We start from the raw sequence: 23,270 nt of genomic DNA, 5'->3' as shown, positions 1-23,270 counted from the left end.
GTCCTGAGTGGGTAGCATCCAGAATTTACTTGAAACAAAGTCATACAGGTTTTCAATATTTTCTGGTAGTCGTTTATTTCTAGCTTTATACATAAAATGAGATGTTTCAAATTCTACAAGATCTAGGAGTTTGAGGTGGAATGATCTATAAATAGTATGTATAAGTATAAATAAAACTCAGACCAGTACTTAACTCTACAAAAAATACATTTGTTGCATATAATTGTATGTAAATGTGCTCTATTCAGAACTTCTCAGCATAGATTTAGCTTCACCCTGTTCACATTCTGTAAAAAAAAGTTTTAGTCTAAATTATCCAATTATTTGATTAAACAAATAGTACACAGATTATTTAGTTTGGAAAATAGTTGCTAATTGCATCCCTCAGTAGCCGACCGCACATATTTCCATTTTGCTGTTTTCAGTCATGGTTCGAACTTAAAATTTTGTAAAGGGTCTTCTCTCAACTATTTCTTTTAAGAGTTTCAGATCAAAGAGCGCCCTATAAAAACAGCTCATGTATTTCTTCATAACAAAAATAATTTAAAAAAGACTTAATATATAGTAAGTTACTATTGAGCAACTGCACTTTCCTTCACATGTCGGTTTTCCCAGTTATAAGTAAAGTAAGACCTCACAGTTTTGTGATTTTTATTTGTAAATGATGTGATTTGCCCCTGTATATATAAAGTACTAATTATGTTAACTAAGTTTTTGTTGCACCTCTACAGCTTATACAGGGTATGTTTACTTTTTTCTGGACTTATCTATCTGATAAACTATGTATTTCAATACAAGTGTGTATTTATGTTCTCAATTTGTAAATAAATATTTGACCAGTGACAACTAAAAATCGTACTATGTTCTCCTGTAATGCAGGTGCAGTGATGGACCTGACGATGACCTCAACAGCAAAGGTCACCAGTCCCAGTCACTTTACCATCTCCTGCATCAACGGAGAACACAGCCCCACTGAGGTCAACCTGACAATCAAGAGAGATAAGAGGATTTTCTCATCAGGACATACAACTTTTAAAGTGCACAAAGAATCTCACAGGGTTGTTGTGGCAAAGGATTTTGACCATTTTGACAATATTGGAATCTTCTATTGTGAAACCACTCAGGAGAACCCACGACTTAGGCTAACAATGATAAACAACGTTATTAATGGTATTTTCAGTTTTAGGAATTCAGGATTTGATGTATGTGTTTATTCACCATGCTAAAAATAACTTGTCTTTAATGTATTTTTTTTTAGCTAATTTTATTCCAGAACACCTTACCGTGACTGTTAACAGGGGGGAGACAGCAAACATTAATATGATGATGCTGGAAACTGAAAGGAGGGATGTAACCTGGAAATATAATGGTAAGGAAGCACGCAAAAACTGCGGGAGGAAAATTAAAACCGCATGACAAAATTCTTCCAGAAAATTAAAACCGAGTCTTCAGTCTACAGTGCATCATATTTTTTTCTTAATGTTTTACAAAGGAAACTTTTACTCTACTACTCACTGGTCTGAAGTGAATGACCAAACTGCTACGCTTACCTTGGTGAATACAACTTTGGCCAATCAAGGCATCTACAGTGCCAGCTATGTTGGGGACACACCCCTTAAAGGAGCCTGGATGAGACTTATCATCAGAGGTTTGTTAAATCTTTGCATCTTCACACTAAATAACACCAGTTTCTTCAAATAGCATGATTGGGTGAAAACGTAAGGTTGCTCTTATGTATGTGTGATAAGACAATCAGTGGTCTGTATGAATGCTATTGACAGTGAGACTTAAAAAATAATTTTTACCCATGTACTTTTACACACTTTTCTTCACACAACCACCAGAAAGTCAAATTTAATGGCAACATCTTCTATTTATGTTGCCAATAGAAAGTAGTGTCCTCTGATGATGTTCATTCTTCATTTTTTTTTTTGCTCTTAGCTTATGTCTGTGTATTATATACTGTACAATAGTGGACTAAGTACTTGGCAGTAGCAACTTAGTAAAATAATTGATACACATAGTTAAATTTATTCATATATACAAGATATACAGGAATAAATTAATCAAAAATACAAATGATCTAAACATGAATATAATAGTAAATTATTACATAATAAAAATGTGAATATTTAACTTTTATGGAATATTTTAACTAATGCTATCACGAAATAACTCAAATAAATTAATATACTATATTTTATAAGCAACAATATAAATGTTCATAATGTGTTTGTAGTGGAGAGTGGCAGCCTAGTGGTTAGGACAATGTGCTTGGAATCCAGACATGCCCCACTCCTGCTGACTGCTGCTCTGGGTCTCTGAGCAAGACCCTTAACCTCACACTGCTCCCCGGGCACTGCACAATGGCAGCCCACTGCTCTCCAAGGGGGTGGGTTAAATGCAGAGCGTTAATTTCATTGCTCTGTACTTGAGACAGTGTAATGGCAATAACAAAATTCAAAAGCTGAAAAAAAAAAAAAAAAAAAAAAAAAACCTAGTGGGTGAGAAATTCAACAAGTATTTTGAAATTTGTTGGCCCAAAAGAGCAGAAAAAGATTCTTGATACTGGAACAACAGAGTGTGGCAATAAGGTATTCATAAAAAGCAGCGCAACTTATTGTTTCCTGCACCAGTTTAGAAGGAAATAATCAAAGCTTTCATTAAAAGATGTAGAAATAAAAAGTACACAGACTTAAATTACATTTATATGATAGTCAAAATAATTGTTGATGCTATTCTAAAAGCACTGATCCTTTTCTCTAACATAGCTTTCCAAAACCGTAAAATTCAGAAAAAATTAAAACAGTAAAATTTGTATGTTTAACAAAACTATAAATATACACAAATTCACAAACTGTCAGACTATTTCGGTACTTCTACATTTTTGCAAGATTTTGGAAAAAAAGTAATTAAAGCTACACTATCTATAAACACAAGCTACTTTCTGAAAATCATTAAAAATATCCAACACAGGTATTTGTTGTAATAGTAGGTCTGTTTGTTGATCAAAATAAACATTTGACACAATTGATCACATTATATTAATAAGGAAATTATCACTATGGTGTATTGGGGGCGGTTAGGGAGTGGATAAAGATAAATTTCAGCAGCAGGCAACAATATGTAAAAATGGCAGATAATCAGTCATCCCAAAAAAGTTTAAAAAAAAACAATCCACCACAAATGAGTATGACCCAGATGACTGAGAATCTTCACCAGTTTTGTAAGTCATCATGCTGGGACGCTGCTGTTGGTGTTTCTCAGGGGTCAGTATTGGGACCAATACTGTTTATCTCCACATAAATTACATATTTAAAGATATTCAGATTATTTTGTTGGCAGATTACACATATTTTCTATACAGTCCAGAGCTTATGGCAACTCCTGGATGATCCTGGATGATATCAAACCAGAGATGAATAAGATAAAAGAAAAATGGTTAAAAAAAACAAAACAAATTGTCCTTAAATCTAAGAAGAAAAAAAAACAAAAACAAGTTAATGCTAGTTGGAAATTCGAGAGGAAATATAAATGTTAAAATAGATGGAGTATAGATGAACCAAGAAAATTAAATAAAGTTCTTAGGGGTCACTAATGACAATGCTTCCCACTTTTATAAAGTCTCCTGCATGGTTTAAAACCACACAACAAATAAATAAACCTAGATATAAACAGCCAGCTTGCATCATACAAAAAATAAATTGTGCTCAGACAAATATGGTAAGAATATGCATCTCAGTGAATACAGTATAATTATGGAACAAATCCAGTATTGAATTAAAGCAATGTCTAAGCATGAGACTGTTTAGAAACAAGCTCAAACAGGTTTTCTTAAAAATATCTAAGATTGAAGAACGGTGTTGAACATCAGGTAGTTCTCTTAGTCTCTGTATGTGGGTGCATACATATTTTTCGCAATGAAGATGAATGAAGATGTGTGTACGTACCTTTGAAGGTGCAAATCTTTTATATTTACATACATTTAGTTGCTTCTCTGATTGATTTTTGGAGCAGTATGGACTCCTAAGTTACTTAAGAAATGGAAATATTTCTGTTGTTACGGAATATAGGAAGATGAAGGGGTATGATTACATACGTTTACCTTCTTCATACCCCTTTTTGGACAGAAGCACTAAATTACATATATATATAACAATTATATATCTCAATAAAATATTTACTTGATAAATTTGTATTTTTTTTTACAGTTCTTTTTTTTTTCTGGAATAAAGCTGTTTATTCATTCATTCAATAATTTATGTAATTAATACACCTAATCAGTTACTGATGCCATGTAGTAACACTAAGACATACACTACAGTTGACAAAGAAACAGCATCCAGGATTAGAATGAAAAAAATCAAAAACACAGACACATGTCTGTGTTTTTGATGAAACACAATGAAAAAAAATCAAAAACACAGACACATCTTTTGTTTTTTATCAATAAAATGTGAGTTCAATGAAAAGTTTTTTATCACCTGCCTAAAGTCAGTTATTTTCAAAAGTCTACATGTATTTCAATGTGATTACATTTTATCCATATCAAAAAGATATGAAGTCACAAAAAAAGTCTTATATGAAAGATTTTCTTAGTTTTTTTTTTTATCTTTACTGCAGAATGTCCAAGAAACAAGTGGGGTCCTCGCTGTAACAGAGACTGCCCAGACTGTCTTAATGGTGGAGTTTGTCATGATTTTTATGGGGACTGTGTCTGCCCTCCTGGTTTTATGGGGACACGCTGTGAAACAGGTCTGTACTATGCTTAGTTGTTTAGATAAAGAACATACAGTTAATGAAACTGGCTTTAATTTCTTCTAAACAGCTAAACAGCTGTTTTTTATAAATATCTTATAATCTGTAAAGTTTTTGATTGCTGTTTTTACTGTAATGCAACTGACAAATATGTTCAGAAGAATAAATAAGCAAAAAGCAGCTTTTTTTTCCAGCCACATATCTAGATTGATTACAGTCTTTGTGTTTTGTAAGATATTAAAGAGATGATGCAGCACAGATTTAGAAATAAATGCTCTTGTGAATTTACCTCCACTGATGGTGAGCAGCCTGCAGGGAAGGAATGTTTGGGAGAAACTGCCAAGAGTCCTGCAGAACTGACCCGAATAGAAGCTGCAAAGGGATTCGCTTTTGCCTCCCAGACCCTTACGGCTGTTCATGTGCCAGCGGCTGGTCTGGGAAGCACTGTGAAGAAGGTTGACTTAACTTCACTCCACTTCGAATTTTAGATCATAATTCATATATATGCATTTTAAGTGTTGTTTATGTGTTCTTTTTTTTAGCTTGTTTTAATGACACATATGGGCCAGACTGTCGGTTGAGCTGCAGATGCCAGAATGGAGGATTTTGCAACCGTTTTATTGGATGTCAGTGTCCAACAGGATGGAGAGGACAAAACTGTGAAAAGTCGGGTGGGGATCATAATTAATACATTAAACCTTTATGTAAAAAAAAAAAAAAACATATGTTGCGTTGTAATAATCTAAAACATATAAAAAATTAAGTTTTAGATATATTTTTTTAAATATTAAAAGAATATATATATTTAAGTTGAATCCATAAAAAACAGCTATTTTTAAGCTGCTAATTAATATTTTTGTGTTGCTAAACATTCGATTTTAACCTGCTGGTTTTCATTTTAGGTATAAATTCTTTATCCTAATATTATTTTTTTCTTTTTGCTGCTTCCTATCTGTTGTAGAAAGGGCTCCTCAGATTTTGGACTTGGATTGTAACCTAGAGTGTAATCTGAATTCCAGTCCCAAGGTCAAATGCTCAGCTACCGGAAACCCTTTACCCAGTCACAACAACTTTGAGCTGCGAAAGTTGGACAACACTGTTCTCAAGGTAGGTAGACCAGAAAGAAGCAAAGATAACATACTGAAGGCCTAGCAAATTTAAAGCTGGAAGAGATAAGGATGTATGAAATATAAAAATAAAAATATAAAATGTATGCTTTGTATGGGTACTGCCTATTCTATGATGTCCTCTCAAAGCCATTGCAGCATATTATCATGCTAAGTCTAAAAAATTAGGCTCCTCTGTAGGAAGGCTCAACAAACTCACTGGCTAAAACCATGGTACTGTCACTACATAAATCAGCTGTGAAAGGACCCACATCATCTCAACCTTGAGCGTAAATCGTTACACCGTGCCTCTAAGTGCACCATTGGAAAGAGTGGGTGCTTGTTTACTTGGTAGAAGCAGTGAGAACAAGTTAGGTGCTTTATGGGTGAGGCACGGTAACGCTCTCCTACTCAGGACCTTGTTTGTTTTTACGTGACTGGGGCCCTTTCAACTCAAAAATCTTGTTGAGACCTTCAATTAATTAGCCGTTTTTTTTTTTTTTTGTCTTTTTGTTGTTAGTTTGTTTTATAACACATCTTACCTTTAAACCAATATGGACCCCCAACAACTGATTGTGTCTTTGGTTTGGTTCCTGATTGTCAAAAAGCTGTCACATTCCTATGAAGTTTAAATAGTCCTGCTGCAAAATGTGTTTTGGAAAAAAATGTATTCATTTCACATTCCGTACAAACTACCACTGTGTGTTAGATATTGCATTTAAAAGTTTGAAAAATTTATGTGAAATAATCTTAATGGAAGGACTGGAAGTAAAAAGATGTTCAGAAAAAAGGCTTAAAAACCAACAGTGATAAACAGTAATGGATTGTCATCTAGCAATGCGTACACCACGCTTAAGACAATCCAGACAGTTTTCATGATTTGTTCCAAGATGGTGAAATGACCTACCAAGTGCTACAAGAATACCAGCATTCCTGTCTATCTTCAGGAAACTCCTAAAGACCCACCTCTTCAAAGAGCTCCTCCTGTCGTAACTCTTACCCATAGCTCTGTACCTCTCTACTACTCTTTCTGCACTTCCCTCTATCTCTTTGCTGTCACCACTGATTCTGACTGGGGAATTTCCTCTAGAGAACTTATCGTCATATTGAAGATAACTGTAACATTAGGTCAACTTTGTAAGTCGCTTTGGTTAAAAGCGTCTGCTAAATGCATAAACATAAACAATGCATGAACAAATACAGTAAAGACAGCGTCCAAACCTTAAAAATTGAAATAAGAAAATAATTTTTCTTTACATCTGAACTGATGTCTCCAATGCTGAGTAACATTTGAGGAAATAAACACAACAATGGTCCAACCAGATAAGGCTGTATCACTCTACATTGCAGTAGTCACCAGTCATTGCCTTGATTTGATACTGTATGTTCAGTTCCTTTGTTATTGTTACTGCTCTGTTTCCTTAATAACAGAAACAATCTGATGAAAAGTTGTGCCAGCATGTCTGACAGGAAAGAAACTTTTTTTTTTTCTTTGTGAGGAAATTCTTGAGGAAAAATGAAGCAGGAACAGAACTGGGCTGGGGAAATGAACATGTGGCTTTCATCCTGCTTTGTTCAACTATTTTCCATCTTTTACATGTAGGCCTCTCAGACAATCCAGGAGTCGAATAGGAGCACCGCCTTGTTTGAAATTCCAAGACTGAGCGCTCAACAAGGGGGATTGTGGGAGTGCAGGGTCTCCACCAATGGAGGCCAGGACTCCCGCAAATTCAATGTCACCATTAAAGGTCTGAGTGGGGGATGGTAATGTTTACAGTCGCTTTTGTTGTCCGATCTATGGGTTAATCGTCTCATGTTTTTTTAAGTGCCCCCAGTGCCAACTACAGCTCCAAAACTACTTCAAAAGAGGAGTAAGCAGTTACTGGTGATGCCAGCAGAGTCACACAAAGGTGATGGCCCCATAATATCAACCAAACTCCTATATAAGCCCGTGGAAAACGGAAACTTTTGGTCTTCAATAATAGGTAAGATGAGAAAAAAAAGAAAATAATCATTACCATTGCTTCTTTTGGAGATGGATTTTCTTCATTTTGGTTTTCTGTATGGCAAAAAAGAGGAAAACAAAGCACAGCAGTTGTAAAACACTGAATACAGAAGACTTTAAATTTTTGGTAAAGATAGAGAGAATGTTTAAAGCAACAAAATGTTGCTTTAAATGTCATAAAAGGAAATTAAATAGTTAGTAAGATTTTACACCATAAGTAGTAACAAACAAACACAAAAATTATTCACAAAACTGTTGCTGTGTGAGAAAACTAAAGAAAGCAGACACAGATGTCCAGGAAAAGACCCAATGTTTAGGTTATTTGCTGATTAAAATCTTAGGATTAATATCCAAATCATCCAAGAGTGGACAACACTTCTCTTTGAGGGTCCTCATCTGGGTATTTCAAATGTGTCCCTGCCTCTCCAAATTGAAACTATTTATAAGGGAGCTTCCACAGATTTAAGCGCCGGCTGAAAAGAAAGTCAATCATTCAGGTTTATCAGAACATCTTCAAGAGGCAAAACAACCCAAAGAACGAAGGCTGCACACCTCTGAAAATAAGTGTTGCAGCAAAAACTAACATGACTCTTCATTTTCTTGCAGTTTATAGTGACAAAGAGCCCATCACTCTGATGAACCTTGAGCCTTCAACTCAATATCGCGTACGTGTTCAGCTAAGTCGTCCTGGGGAGGGAGGAGAGGGAGCCCCGGGACCGGAGAGTGTCATGCAGACAGATTGTCCTGGTGAGACTATTTTATAACTGTACTGGATTAAAGAAAATGCCTTCACATGTCGAAAAAAAAAATGTTAACCTGTTTACCATGATTGTAACAGAATGGCTATTTTAGTACAGTACATGTATGCTTGAAAAAGAAAGAAGTGTCGGTTTTGTTCAACAGTTTTCCACTATACATTTCAATTAAACTATTTTGATCTGATATATCTGGATTTTAGGAAAAAAGTTATATTTTAAATAATATTCAATATCTTCGAATGACTAGTAAGGTAAATTTCCAAGGACAATGGTGTAGTAAAACCAAATAGGTTGATTCAGTAAAATATTAGCACCACTTTTAGATTAAGTTATACCAAAATTAACAAAATTATGTAATTTAAGACCTGAAAATAAAAGGTGGTACTTGCAATATGTAATTTATTTTTTTAATTATTAAATAATCAGCATATTTTGGCTAATAGTATAATAGGCTTTGTGCTTTACAAACAGGGATTTAACTGAATATTTTGCTTATACAATTGATTTATGAGTTAAATTGATACCAACTGAACAAATAGGCATTGTTAGATTTCACTTGAAATGGGTATTTAACTTGAAATATGTGTTATCATACATATGAGAGGACATAGGAGAGAACATCAATAAAACAAAAAAGTATTAAACCTAAACCCAGGAAACTACAGTCATTTTCAAGATAATTGGAAAATTAACAAATAAAGCTGTGTGAAAGCAAGGCATTTAAGAAGAAAGCAAAAAAAAAAAAAAACTAGAAGTTTGACCTTCCTCTCATAGAGCGTTGAAAATGAAGCAAAGATTTAGATTGGTGTCTTGAGGCCGGTCCAACTGTGCATGAAATTCAGGTGGGGGAGCTACACTGTCTAACTATGAAGCACTTGAGGGCCATATTAAGGGTTTGGGACAAATAGTAGTGGCTATCCTGGCCTGGTAACTCTAGAACCACAGAGTGACAAAAATAATACATACTTAGGGCCTCAGAGATCAGAGAGTTAGCTTTGGAGGACAAATTGTGGGCCATATGAATTTCAATTCAATTCAGCTTATTTATAGAGCCAGTTCACAAGAAATGCCATCTCAAGCAACTTCAAAGTGACACATGTGACTCTATCCAAAATGTTAAGCAGACAAGCATTGAGCTTTTTCTTCAATATCAAAGGTATAAATGAGAGGACATAGAATAAGTCATAGTAAAAGTTGAGCCCGTAGCTATGTCTTGGAAGGAAACAGCACTAACACTAAGAAAAGCAAAAAAGAAACAGGCCCAACTCTATGGTCTCTAATCAAAGGAGGTGATGGCGCAGTAGCATGGCTGGAGAGGGAAGTTGCCTTGTTTATGCTGACATATTCCTTTTGCTGCAGCCAGGTTTCTATAAGAAAGCATAAATCAATTTGTACAAACTTTTTGAAAAGAAACATCGTATGTTAAATAAACCATGTTTAATTGTTTGATTTAATTTCTAAATTTGAGTCATTTTAATTTTGATAAAATTACACTCAGAGAGGTGTGTTAAACTACGACTTTGATTCCGGGTCTGCATGAAACAGTACCAAAGTACACAAACAGTCGGAGCTTGGTTGTTGTTGAAATGCTTAAAGCTCAAAATAACCGTCATAGGCAGCAGCAAGATCATTTTTATTCCTCAAGAGCCTTAAGGCTGGTTTATGCTCAGAAACCAGGTCATCTGTGTGTGTGGTACAGTTAACGCATATACGCCCCCCCAACCCAAAAGTCAAAGCATGCAGCGCCACGGCCAGTCTTTTGGGAACACTTACAGGTGAACTCTGTGCCGTCCGGCTTTGAATGAGTGGTTGTAGAAGGCGAACAAGCTTGTCAAACTGACACATGAACACACACAATCCTAGCTAGTTCATAGTTAGCTCTTGCTTTATGGCATGGAATAACATAGCAGAGACCGCCCTTCAAAATTGGGCATATATCCAAAATATATGCATCATAAGCTAACTGCGACACACTGCTGTGGGTGTATACATAGCCCTATATAGACTCAAACTCGAACAAAAATTGAGAGTGGCCAAAACAATCAAGAAAGTCTGACTGGAGTAAATCACTGAACAAAAACACTAGTTAAACAAATGGATTAGGGAAACAGGAACAAGCCTAAACGCAAGTCAAATAAATTCTATAAACAACACAAAAAAATGTGAAATGATACACAGCATAATGATGCTTAGAGCCTTTCCTGAACTCCCAAAACAAGAAGACAATTGGCACAGAATAACAGGTTTTTAATAAAACATTCAATATGACTTTTCTATATGTGAATTGGTTTTATGAGGCCATGTAATGATGTTTATGTTTTAAATAGGAGTTAAATGACTGCAGCAGTGTCAAAATTTTTATTTTCAAGCTAAAAGCATTAAGCTTTGCTGTCCCAGTTTAAGGCAGCTTATTATGAAAATTAAGAAATACTGAAAAAATGAAACATAAATAATTGGTCCTTTCAACCCTTCCTTTCTGTTCTTATTTGCTGCAGAGCCCACAGTTCAGCCCGAGATTGAAAATAGGACAGTAGATGGCCATATTGCTAAAGTTTGGTGGCGACTGCCCACAAGCATTGACCACACTCTTGGCATGGCAACTGAATTCTTAGTGCAGCTCTTTGGACCCCCACCATACAATGAGAAGGTTTTGGAAAAGAAAACTCCACTCAATGTGTTCTCTACTGAGTTCCACAACCTGACGTACCATCGGGACTACAGTGTGGTGGTGCGCCTCATGAACTGTGGCAGCCATGGGCCAGCCTCCAAACCTTTCCTCTTCCGCATCAACAGCCAGGGTAAATGGAAACCTTTGGCTTCTTTTATCTTTCCATTTTTTGCAGGTTGAGGTAAAATAAATAAATTCAGCATGCTGATATTCTGAGATGCTCCAAAACATTGTTTTTGTGTTATGAATAACAAGGACAACACTAAAGGAAGCTAGATCCACCAAAAAATTTAAAACCCAAACTTAACATAAATATTAAAAAATGACATACTCGTTGTGTTTAATGCCTGCTTTGCAACAGTTGTTTTCTAAAGTCTTCTAATAATGTTCCATAACTACCAGTGTGTCTGTTTTGCAGGGCCTTCACCCCCCCGCAACGTGCAAGCCCAGTCTCTTTCCACATCAGCCATCCAGGTGAGATGGCAGCCCCCTGAGAACCCAAATGGGGGCATAATTAAATATGTTATAGAGTACCAACCAGTTGGTCAGGGAAGCCCCCATTACTGGCTGGACATCGATGACTTAAACAAGACCTCAAAAGATGTAATTGCACTCAACAGCAGCACCCTCTACCAGTTCAAAGTAAGAGCTTGCTCAAGTGTTCCAGGAGAATGGAGTGCAGTTGTTGAGGAGAGGACACAAGGGGATGGTGAGAATAAATTTAAATGTTTTAAAGTAATGTTTGTAGTGTATTAATGCACTAATGCATTAATGTGAGACAAATTCATGCTGTGTTTGAAAGTTATGTAAGAATTTTTATGGACGTTAACGTTACGTCAACGTTACGTAAACACTAAAGCCACCAAAATATGGCAAATTTAGGGGACTGAAAAGAGAGAATCCTAATGTCCTTGGTTATCCTTTTCAAGAAAGGCTACAAACACAATTATGAATTAAAAATTACCCTTTCAAGATATATCTCTTTCTTTCTTCTTATTTAGAAGCAGCGTATTGTGGAAAACCTTTATGTCATACTTGGCAAAAATGTACATTTGGAATAGGATTTACTAAAATAGTTAAGATGGCTATGCTAAAACCACATCTATCACTTATAAATAGAAATAATGCCTGCCTCTCCCATTTCCTTTTTTCTTTCTCTCCCTTCGATAAAAATAGACTTAAAAATGTTGGCGCCAACCACCCAAGGTGTTGCCGGGAAGCCATCAGGTGACGGTAACCAGCTCTTGGTGGCAGTGGTGGGCTCAGTCACTGTTACCTGTGTGACTATTCTCCTCGCCCTGTTGGCTCTTTTCTATATCAGGAGAACGCTGCTTAACCGTCGGCGCACATTTACCTATCAATCTGGATCGGTAAGGGTGCACCAGTTTGGACCTTGGGACTTATAGAATCAGAATCTTGCACAGTTATATTTATTTATATACTTTCAAACCTTTTATGACCAGGGTGAAGAAACTATTCTGCAATTTAACTCAGGAACCCTAACCCTCACAAGAAGGCCCAAACCCACACCTGAACCCCTCACCTATCCTATCCTCGAATGGGAGAACATAAAATTTGAAGATGTCATTGGAGAGGGGAACTTTGGCCAGGTTTGGACAATTTTTATTCAATTAATGTTGAATAATTCTCCTATGGTGGCCAATAATTTTAGCATGATATTAAAGCACAGTTTCATAACAGGTCATTAAAGCCATGATCAAAAAAGATGGCAACAAAATGAGTGCAGCTATCAAGATGCTAAAAGGTAAGTACTCTCCAAATTTTTAAATCAACTCAAATTTTCTTTATACTATTGTATCACTGAGGCAGATTGGTTTAGTATTCTTGATAAGGAGTCCACAAATCTTTCCAAAAATCAGGTTTTCATTTTGAGTCAAGCTGCTTTTAAAAACATTTCAGTTTTGTTTTCACTAATGATGACACAACAAAAACAACTATCTAAAGGAAATGTATAGAGATTGGAATGGATTAAAATAGTTTTGTTTTTTTTTGCTTAGTTTTAAATGAATTATAGAAATAACAGAGCAGCAACCAATGATTTAGTCTTTTTTTTCAATGGCTAAATCATTGATGGTTTATAATTAAGAAGTTAAACACATATTTATCCAAACATGTTTAGACAGGGTTTTGAATCATTGCAAAGATCCAGAGATAAGCTTGTAATATATTCAAAAGACAGTTTTTAGGGTATACATAGTTAAATAAGGGATGACTCAGTCTTGTTGACTGTGTTTTACGTAGCATGCACAAGCTCACTTTTACACATGGTGAGAGTGAATAAAATGTAGGTGAAATTTATCCTGGAATATCTGCTTTGCTTGCATATTTTGTAACAATGTGGGGCATGCTTTTCTGCCTGCAGAGTTTGCCTCAGAGAATGATCACAGAGACTTTGCTGGTGAGCTTGAAGTCTTGTGCAAACTGGGCCAGCATCCCAACATCATCAACCTGATAGGAGCCTGTGAGAACAGAGGTGAGTGAGCGACATCTACTGGTGTGTTTTGGTCTTAAACCGATTTGGAGCTGATCACCTGTGATGCTGTCATGACTGAGAAACCTTTTTTTGTCACATAGACTTGTTGGCTGGCCTCATAAATTTTGTATTTCATCTTGGATCAACATCTTTTATAAAACACAAATCAACAGTATCCAGTAAATCTAATGTGGTTTCTACAGTAAACACTACAACACGTCTTCATGTCTCTTAGGCTTTTATATGATTTTTTTCTTTTACATTTTGTCAGGTTAGGACAACATACCTAAGGATAAATTAGAGTACAAAGTTTTAAGTTATTTTGTGGATCCTATCAAAAATGGAATGCAAATTATTCAACCCTGTTCATTCTGAGGTGCCTAAATAAAATCAGTTATCCATTATGGTCTACATATACCTGCTTGTCATTTTATTTATGGTCTTGGACTTAAGGAGTAAGCCAGAGTAGCTGAACAGACATTCCATGAAAAAGACCCCAGGATGGGGTGCACACCCAAGACCTTAGTGCTGCAGAGCAATAGCGCCAGCAATTGTTCTATTGTGCAGCCCTTTAGGAAAAATCCAGAGCACCTAAACACCTTCATGACTTGCCAATATAATAGAATCTAATTGCGTGTAATATAAACACACAGAAGAAGTTTGAAAAGTCTTTGGCTATTATGCAGTTAAGCAAGCTTTAATCCTAGTATGTTCAAACTACAATGAAAAGAGTCCAGTTGCTGGAAAGGTACCCTGCCATGTAAGTAAGTATGTAGAGCATTTATGGAAGAAGCAGAAAGCCCATAGTATGGGTTCACATAACAAAGTGCCGTGTAAAGCAAATGTAACTTTACCCATCATTCTGCTCCCATCACCCCCTCACTGAAACTTAACACTGGCAGCATCATACCTTGAAAAAAAATGCATGGAGAGGCATTAATACACTGAGGGATTTTGTAATGTGATATAATGTGAATAGGTTTGAGGGAGGGCATTACATTTGTGAGGAAGTGGATTTTATGAAGTAAGAAAGTATAAGAGTATATACCACAATTTTCCATTTAAAAAATTATTTTAAAAATAAATGTATAAATATGTAGATGTTTTGAGGTAAATATGTAGATGTTTTGAGGTAAATATGTAGATGTTTTGAGGTAAATTGTAATTAATTTTTTCCTGAGTTTTTCTTTACTATTTGAAACTGGAAAACAGAGTGAATGAAAAGTAATACTTCTCAACCTTCAGAAGTTTAAATTGAACCTTCTTTGTTTGATTTGTCCATGCCCCTCACAGTCAAACATGTTTAGCATCTGTTTAACAGGGCTGAAGCGGTGCCAATTCCTACTTTGATGTATCAGTGTCTCTTAACTTCATTCTAGGTGGAATAACTGGATTAGTTTCATTTGATAAAAGATAGATAACATTTGAGAGAGGATATCTAGAAGTAAGTGCATTCAAGCGAGCAGTACTAACCCAATTTAGCCTTGCAGTTTAAACCTCTGACAAATTCAAGTGTCCATGCCACTAACTAATAAATGGCAGGAAAAACAAACAAAAAAAAGAGAGAAATAGAAAGATATATTGTGACATGGACACTTCCATTATTTTATTTTATTTTCTGTATTACAGAGATGATTGGTTAAAGTTATCTTTCAGAAGTAATTTGCTGCTGAAACTACTGAACAGTCTGTGTGAGATATTTACCCAACCTCTCTCTCAAACTGTTATTCCTTCCTTCCCCATACGGTCCTCACTAATTGTGTTGGCATGCTTGTCGATCCTGGTGAAATCAGCATGAAACCTCTCCAACAGCTACAAATGCCTAATAGCCTGTGGAAAAGGCTGAAAGCTGTCATCTGTTGACAAAGATTTAGCCATCTGGTTGAGTTCAGTGAGGATTTAATAAAAAGGTCCGGTCTACCTCCTGAGTCAAGTTTTAATTTTTCAAGGCCAAGTCCCTTACCATCTGTAGTAGGTTGGCTCTCTGTGCAAATGTGGAAAAGTCAGCCAAGGCCTCAGTCAGGAATTTAGGATAAACAAATAGGACAATGTAGTGAAATAGTAATACTGTGTTGAATACAGATCTTATATTTGTTCTATGGTTCAGTGCATCAGTACCACAACAGAACTGCCACCACCACCCCTGTAGCCAGAGATTAAATTTTTTCACTTTTATTTGCAGATGCATTGTGTAGGCAACTGCACATTCCAGTTTAACTTGAAAATGAATGAACTAAAAAACTCTACGATTAATTAGATGCAGTCGCTGAATTCTTTTCCCCTGCCTTTTCAACTATTATAAGATAATAAATCATTAAAATCCTGAACTGAACTTTTAACCAGAACTGTATGTCTCTTTTTCAGGCTACCTGTACATAGCCATAGAATACGCTCCCTACGGAAACCTCCTTGACTTTCTGAGAAAGAGTCGCGTGTTGGAGACCGATCCTGCTTTTGCAAAAGAGCACGGTACCGCATCCACCCTCACCTCTCAGCAACTTCTGCAGTTTGCTGTTGATGTGGCCACTGGCATGCATTACCTCAGTGATAAGCAGGTGAGATTGAGGAAAATTTGATAATATACTTACTTGTTATTGAAAGATACATCTTTAATTGAGCTCCGGCCTTTTTAATACCATATTCCAGTTTGAGTTGTCATTTAGAAATCTTTTGAATATTATACTACATATGGTTTCAGTCTAAGCAATATTCTGCATGAAATACTTCAATAATCTGTGCAAAAAGACTTTGTGTCTACTTGTATAAGCACCCATGATCTGATTGATCAAAACCAACTGCAGGAAGGAGCCAAACAAAAACCATATATTATGAAATATGATGGTCATCCCTACCACTTAACTAATGCTATTTAGGATTTCATTGCCTCAAAAAACAAGTATTGTTGTAAATTATGTCTACATTTTACAAAAGTTTATGTGGGGCTTCATCATGGTGCAGTTTGTAAAACTGTTGTCTTGCAACAACAAGTTCCTGGGCATCATCCCTGGCCTAAGATCTTTCTCCATTTTGTTTGCCTGTACAGGTGCACCGGCTTCCTATCACATTCCAAAAACATTACTGTTAGGTTAACTGATGTCTCTAAATTGCCCTTGGGTATGTGTGTGTGTGTGTGTGTGTGTGTGTGTGAGTACCTGCGTAGTCCACAGAGTGAGGACCATTTTTCCAATTTCACCATCAAATTGAGGACCAGTTGTTGCAAAGTGTGGACATTTTGCTGGTCCTCACAGGCTATTTTCCTAATGGTTAGGTTTAGGGTTAAGGTGTCAATTGGTTAGGTTTAGGGTGAGGTATGCATTGGTAATGGTTAGGTTTAGGGTTAGTTTTAGGGTTAGGGTATAGAAAGGGTTGAAAATTACTGAAAATCAATGAAAGGCAATGTGAGTCAACACATGGTCCTCACTACAACGGCAGAACGAGTATGTGTGTGTTTGTGTGTGCATAGTTGTATGTCTCTGGGCGGGCGTCCCGTCCAGGATGTACCCCACCATTTGGATGATGGATGGATGGATGGATGGATGGATGGATGGATGGATGGATGGATGGATGGATGGATGGATGGATGTTAAATTAAAAATATACCCTAATGCCATTGCTTTTCTCTGCTTTCCTGGTTCTAGTTCATACACAGGGATTTGGCAGCAAGAAATGTCCTTGTAGGTGACAATCTAGTGGCAAAGATAGCAGATTTTGGTTTGTCCAGAGGGGAGGAAGTTTATGTCAAAAAAACAATGGTGAGTTGGATTTACTTTTGTTTTTGGTGTTTTTGGTTAAATGCATTCACAAGACGAAACGGAACATGCCTTTTTGTAAAGGAATGACAAGCAATGTCTCGTATCGAACCTGTCCTGCATGTTTTGTAGATATTTCTAGTTCAACACACCAAAATCCAGTACATAGTTCAGGCACTGCATTTTAATTTAATCATTTAATTCTGGTGAGTTCCAGCAGGGACACATATAAATTATGCAGGACACTGACCCTTGATCACTGAAGTTGAACGACACGGGATTACACCAATAAATATCAATTACAATAGCTCAAATCATGGTCAGTTAACTCAGCACATGTATGAAATATATTCACAAATTTATTAAAAATATTATTAAAAACAAAAATCATTCAACTCAAGTCAAACATATTTGGCAATGAACGAAATAAAGTTTGTCACCATTAGCTTCTTGTTAGCTTTTTTTTTTTTTTTTACACAAAAGCAAACATGTCAAATGATTAATAATCATCAAATGATCAAATTCTTTAGCTACAAACGTATTCCCTTAATTTGCCAGAGCTGTTGCCTCGGTTATCTCTATTTTGGAAAGGTGAGGCGTCTCCATATTTTGGGAATGTTTATGTTTAGATGGCCTGACCAGGAGACCTATAGTGCTTTGAGGTCTCCTGGTTTTGAATCAAAGTCTGAATTACACTTCAGCAGAAAAAAACTACATCTTCCTCCACTAATGTTCAAAGTAAGTATCAGTATGGGCATTGGTCCTAGTGTCCAACATTAATGGCAGAACAGGCTGGTTGACTAGCTTTAAGGACAGGTACTGACCTTTAAATAAGCAAATTTAACAAAAATCCAGCCTATTTCTGGTAGAAATTCTATATTTGAGTCGTATTACAACATTACCTAACTGTAGAGCCAGAGTATCAAAAATCACTTCAAAGAAAAAAAATAACCCAATAGTAGGTGGAAGGGGGAGAGTAGCATAATATGGGCACAAAAAGATAGAATGACCTTTTTTTTTTTTTTTTTTTTTACTGTTATATCAACAAAATAAACCCAGGAAAAACAAAACATGTTTATGTATATTGTGAGGTGTGAAGTCTCAAGGCTTAGGGCATATACAGTATGAATGGCTGAGGACTCTTAAAGTAAACTTTTATGTTTGGCCAAGAACTTAAAACAAAATAACGAACATTTCTTAATTTACTATTATGTCCCTTTTCTTAAAGAGAGATCATCAAATAAAGAAATTAGTTCAGATGATAAATATTTTCTCTATAGAGGGCAGTGTTGTTAAACTATGTTACAGTGTCTATTACTAAATAGCTTGGTAAATTATTTTAATCACTTTTTTAACAAAGAAAATGTTTCAAAAGATTAAAAAGATTCTTTAGAGTTAATTTTTTATTTGCTCTGTAAAATGTAAATGTTGACAAAAGCATTTCCATTAATCTGCTGGTTTGATTATAGGGGAGACTGCCTGTACGCTGGATGGCCATTGAGTCCCTGAATTACAGCGTGTATACTAGCAAAAGTGATGTGTAAGTCTTTTATTTGAATAAAAAAAATCATAAAGAGAATTTCACTCCCAAGAGAAGCAGTTTTTTTATATACACCACAGTCTTTTGCCACAGAAAACAACAAATCATCCCCCTGTCAGTGTTAGACTGATAACAGTGCACAGCGTAACTGATAAGCGTAAACAAGGAAGCCAAGGAAACAGACTTAGATGTTTTTTCTCCATCAACGGGAGCCTATTTATACAACAGAGGGCAGCAGGTCTGCAGAACATAGATCATTATGTGGAAGAAGACAAAAACATGCCTGTGTGGACCAAAACAGTTTTCAGTATTAGGGAAAGGGGCTTAGGAAAAAATGAAAAAAGGAGCAAGATGGAGGCAAGTGCAGCAGAGGTACATATGAAGCTAAACTACGTACAGGCTGAGCACAAACAACACTTTGTCTGCTTGTGTGATCTACCACACCTGCTTGTGACATATAAAACCGGTGGTTATTTTCGTGAGAGAGTTTTCTTATCAGATTCAAGAAAAAATTGTGGTTTTATGTTGTTCAAGCTGAATGGCAAAAACAGACTAATTTTCAAGAGACAATTTCAACTACTTACCTGAAAGAATCTTTTTTTTTTTTTACATGTTAATTTATGCAGTTTTGGTTGGTGCATTTGTCTTAGTAAAACCTTGCATTAGTGTTAAATATGGCCATTTTCCATTTGTATAGTTTTCAATTCATAGATAAGCACCGCTGTGTTCTGTTTGCAAGGCACCAGATATGATCACTAAAGCACAGTTGTTTTGACAATGTAGATAGACAAAAAAACAAAACATTTTCTATTCTTTCTCACCCATCTAGACTTGATTACTTTACTAACCTGTCATATTTCATCTTCCACATAGGTGGTCTTTTGGAGTTCTCCTTTGGGAAATTGTAAGCCTGGGTAAGATGAAAACTGTATTACTTGGCTTAAAAAATTCTGCCAAACAATATCATAAGATGTTACGTTACTTTTTTCTTAAGCACAGACTGCAAACCTGCAGAATTGTCAGTGCCTGGCCCAAATGTTCAGGAAGAGTAACAACCTCCACTGCTAGCCGTTAAAGGAATAGTACACCCAAAACATGATTAGCCTTCATTTTCTACTCACCCCCATGCTGAACAACACTCTGGAGTACTTTTTTGATATCTCAAATGCATCTGGAGATCTGGGAGGCTTCTTGCTGTCTGCTGACATTCAAATAATGGAGGTCTATGGTGCCCGAGGCAGAAAGGTACATAAAAGTCCACAAAGAACGTGTCAATATTCCTCCATACTGCTCGTCCAATGTATTCCAAGTGTCCTGAGTGGGTAGCGTCCATAATTTACTCGAAACTAAGTCATTTAGAATGTTTTTAGAGCATAAACAGTAGTGTATAGGATTTCCTAAAATCGCATTCAGGACACTTGGAATACATTGGACGAGCAGTAGGGAGGAATATTGACACGTTTTTTGTGGACTTTTATGGACCTTTCTGCCTCGGGCGCTGGGCACCTCCATTATTTGAATGTCAGCAGACAGCAAGAAGCCTCCCAGATCTCCAGATGGCATGGTGGTGAGTAGAAAATGAAGGCTAATCATGTTTTGGGTGTACTATTCCTTTAAGCAGATACCAATGAATAGATTGTAGAAATACTTTAAAAGTTGCTAGTCGTGTGATTGTCTAAGGATGTGCATTACATATCTGCTTCTAATCTGTGTCTGAATCAGGTGGTACACCATACTGTGGAATGACATGCGCTGAATTATATGAAAAACTCCCCCAGGGCTACAGAATGGAGAAACCCAAAAACTGTGATGATGAGGTGTAAGTGTTCTGCTGTAAATAGCAGCTAGCATATTTCTTGGTTTTTATGTTTTACTAAAATGATTGGGTATTAATGTGTTTATTCAAGCACAGTTTAGATAATACCATCAATGTTTTTTTTTATGTTAAGCTATGAACTTATGAGGCAGTGCTGGCGGGATCGGCCCTATGAGAGACCCCCCTTCTCACAAATCTCTGTTCAACTCAGCAGGATGCAGGAGGCCAGGAAGGTAATCATTGGTTCACATAAAGTTCCCTTAAATGGTATACATAATGCCAAAATACTTGTCTTGTTGACACATGGTAGTGGCAGCACCATGGTCTGGGGATGCTACCACCATGCAATGAGAGGGCAGATTTTGAGAGTTGAGGGGAAGATGGTGGACCTTCATAGAGGAAAATTCTAAATAAGAAAATGTTGTAAGATGGAAAAGATTTTAAAATGAAGCTCAGGAAATAAAAGTGTTGTTGTTTTAATTTATACATTTTCAGAAACCTACAATTTCTTTTCATTCCACTTCCCATACATGCACTACAGCAGTGATCTTCAAACCCAGTCCTCAGGACACTTTGTCCTGCATGTTGTAGATGTGTCTTTGCTCCAGCACACCTGTATCAAATGATTGCATTCCCTCATTAGCAGCCACCTAGAGCTGCAAAGGCCTTTTAATCCCCCATTTATTTAACTTGGGTATCTTCAGGCAGGGATATACCTAAAATATGCAGGACTGTGGTTCCTTAGGACAGAGTTGAAAACATTGGTTACATTTTATTGTGATTTCACAATGACAAAGATTTTTATATTACTCTTGAGTCATTGCTAGGATGATATCAATGTGTCATTGATACAATACATGCTAGATACATACTCAGGATTTTATGGGTTCAATTCAACAAAACTCAAAGAAGTTCAAGGGGTATAAGAACTTTTTCAAGGCACCATATTTTTGCCAGAAGTGGAGAATTGTTTCCCTAGAGTCATCTAAATTCAGTCGAAATGTTTTTCCTTTTTTGTCTTGTTGTTTTACCACATTATCACATTCCTGATATTATAAGCATCACCTGTCTTCCAGGCCTACGTTAACATGGCTCTCTTTGAGAACTTCACTTATGCTGGAATAGATGCCACTGCAGAGGAAGCCTGACTACCAGCCCCCCCAGACCCTCCCATTCGCCGTAGCTCCAAGAGAAAGCCGAGTGGCAGGCTGCCACGTTACTGCCACCTTCCCGCCAGTCAGCAACATCACAGGAAGACAGGACGCTTTGCTGCAACCTCCCAGCTATAGATGTAGGACTGTGACAGGACACTTTATTGAGGCATCAACAGCATGAGGAGATGCGGAGTATGTCTTGACCTTCAGTGAAGAGACGCACCGGCTACAAATTGTCTGAAGGAAATAACCTTCTCTTCAAAAACATGCAAATGTTCACAGTTAAAATCACCCTAGCTGATTGTATAGATTTTGTTTTCTTCTCTGATTACATTGCAAACATGGAGCTATGTGATTTGCCGAAACACCTAAGGGTCTGTGGGGTGTCTTTACTGGATTTCTTTTTTTTTCTTAACTCATGTGGATGAGGAGATCTCTTAAACCCTTTGAACCTGAGAGGTACCTTTTAATGTACCTCATCATTGTTACTCAATAAAAACAGTGTTGAGCATAGGGTTCAAAGTTAAGAAGGGACATTAGAGGATGGCTTAGATTGCAAACAGAACTTCTCAGCTTTTTTGAGTGTGAATTATGAATGTAGCACTTGCAGTAGCATGGTATGTTATACTGTAATTATCTATCTACTGCATATCACTGCCATGTGGAAATAAGTACCATTATTTGTATTTTTATATATTTGTAAGACTTTTTAAAAAGTATTAAAGCAATGTATTCAGTTTAGTAAAAATAGTAGAAATATTCATTTTCAGCCACCGAGAAAGCTGTTTCAAAATCTTCATACGGTGAAGCATCCTCCACGCTGACTTGCATTCCTGGTAACTATGTATAAAACATTTTGAATTATACTTAATTGCAGCTGCAAGCTATTACTCTGAAATTAACGGGGGGGGGGGGGGGGGGGGGGGGGGGGGGTTGGTGTCCCATTTTAGGATGTACATTTAATTGTTTTGGTTTGTTCTGGTTTCTTTTTTACAGAATTGTTATCATACTTATTGGCAATCTCAACAGTTCCCTGTGAAATAAATGCCTGCCAACACACACAATGTTGTCTAATGGATAAAGGAAAGTACACAAAATCACCTATAAAAAACAATCAAAGAGGAACTAAGGTAAACAGAAGTCACTATGAGCTGTCAACCACTAGATTCTATCTACAAGTCAATCAGGAGCTTGCAAGATTTTATGGAAGATTGTTGTTGAC

General features: G+C 36.4%; 1 protein-coding gene across 1 annotated transcript in view; it reads left to right on the top strand.

The window, feature by feature from the left end:
* Positions 1-22,950, top strand: part of tie1 (tyrosine kinase with immunoglobulin-like and EGF-like domains 1) — a 27,274-nt gene extending 4,324 nt beyond the window's left edge. Inside the window, exons 2-24 of the mRNA XM_015391199.1 lie at positions 880-1,170; positions 1,259-1,369; positions 1,493-1,648; positions 4,624-4,755; positions 5,067-5,213; positions 5,301-5,429; positions 5,720-5,865; positions 7,468-7,612; positions 7,691-7,849; positions 8,476-8,616; positions 11,123-11,425; positions 11,714-12,004; positions 12,472-12,665; positions 12,759-12,905; positions 12,997-13,060; positions 13,679-13,789; positions 16,154-16,344; positions 17,428-17,541; positions 19,008-19,078; positions 19,952-19,992; positions 20,801-20,897; positions 21,028-21,127; positions 21,971-22,950. Of these exons, the coding sequence (XP_015246685.1) occupies positions 880-1,170; positions 1,259-1,369; positions 1,493-1,648; positions 4,624-4,755; positions 5,067-5,213; positions 5,301-5,429; positions 5,720-5,865; positions 7,468-7,612; positions 7,691-7,849; positions 8,476-8,616; positions 11,123-11,425; positions 11,714-12,004; positions 12,472-12,665; positions 12,759-12,905; positions 12,997-13,060; positions 13,679-13,789; positions 16,154-16,344; positions 17,428-17,541; positions 19,008-19,078; positions 19,952-19,992; positions 20,801-20,897; positions 21,028-21,127; positions 21,971-22,042 (3,353 nt within the window). The 3' untranslated portion in view covers positions 22,043-22,950. The remainder of the gene's footprint in view (positions 1-879; positions 1,171-1,258; positions 1,370-1,492; positions 1,649-4,623; positions 4,756-5,066; positions 5,214-5,300; positions 5,430-5,719; positions 5,866-7,467; positions 7,613-7,690; positions 7,850-8,475; positions 8,617-11,122; positions 11,426-11,713; positions 12,005-12,471; positions 12,666-12,758; positions 12,906-12,996; positions 13,061-13,678; positions 13,790-16,153; positions 16,345-17,427; positions 17,542-19,007; positions 19,079-19,951; positions 19,993-20,800; positions 20,898-21,027; positions 21,128-21,970) is intronic.
* The last annotated feature ends 320 nt before the right edge of the window (positions 22,951-23,270 follow it).

The sequence above is a fragment of the Cyprinodon variegatus genome, unplaced genomic scaffold, assembly GCF_000732505.1.
Source record: "Cyprinodon variegatus isolate N-32 unplaced genomic scaffold, C_variegatus-1.0 Scaffold528, whole genome shotgun sequence".
Taxonomy (NCBI): Eukaryota; Metazoa; Chordata; class Actinopteri; order Cyprinodontiformes; family Cyprinodontidae; genus Cyprinodon; species Cyprinodon variegatus.
The sequence above is the reverse complement of the archived record's forward strand: the minus strand, read 5'-3'. Positions and strand labels throughout refer to the sequence as shown.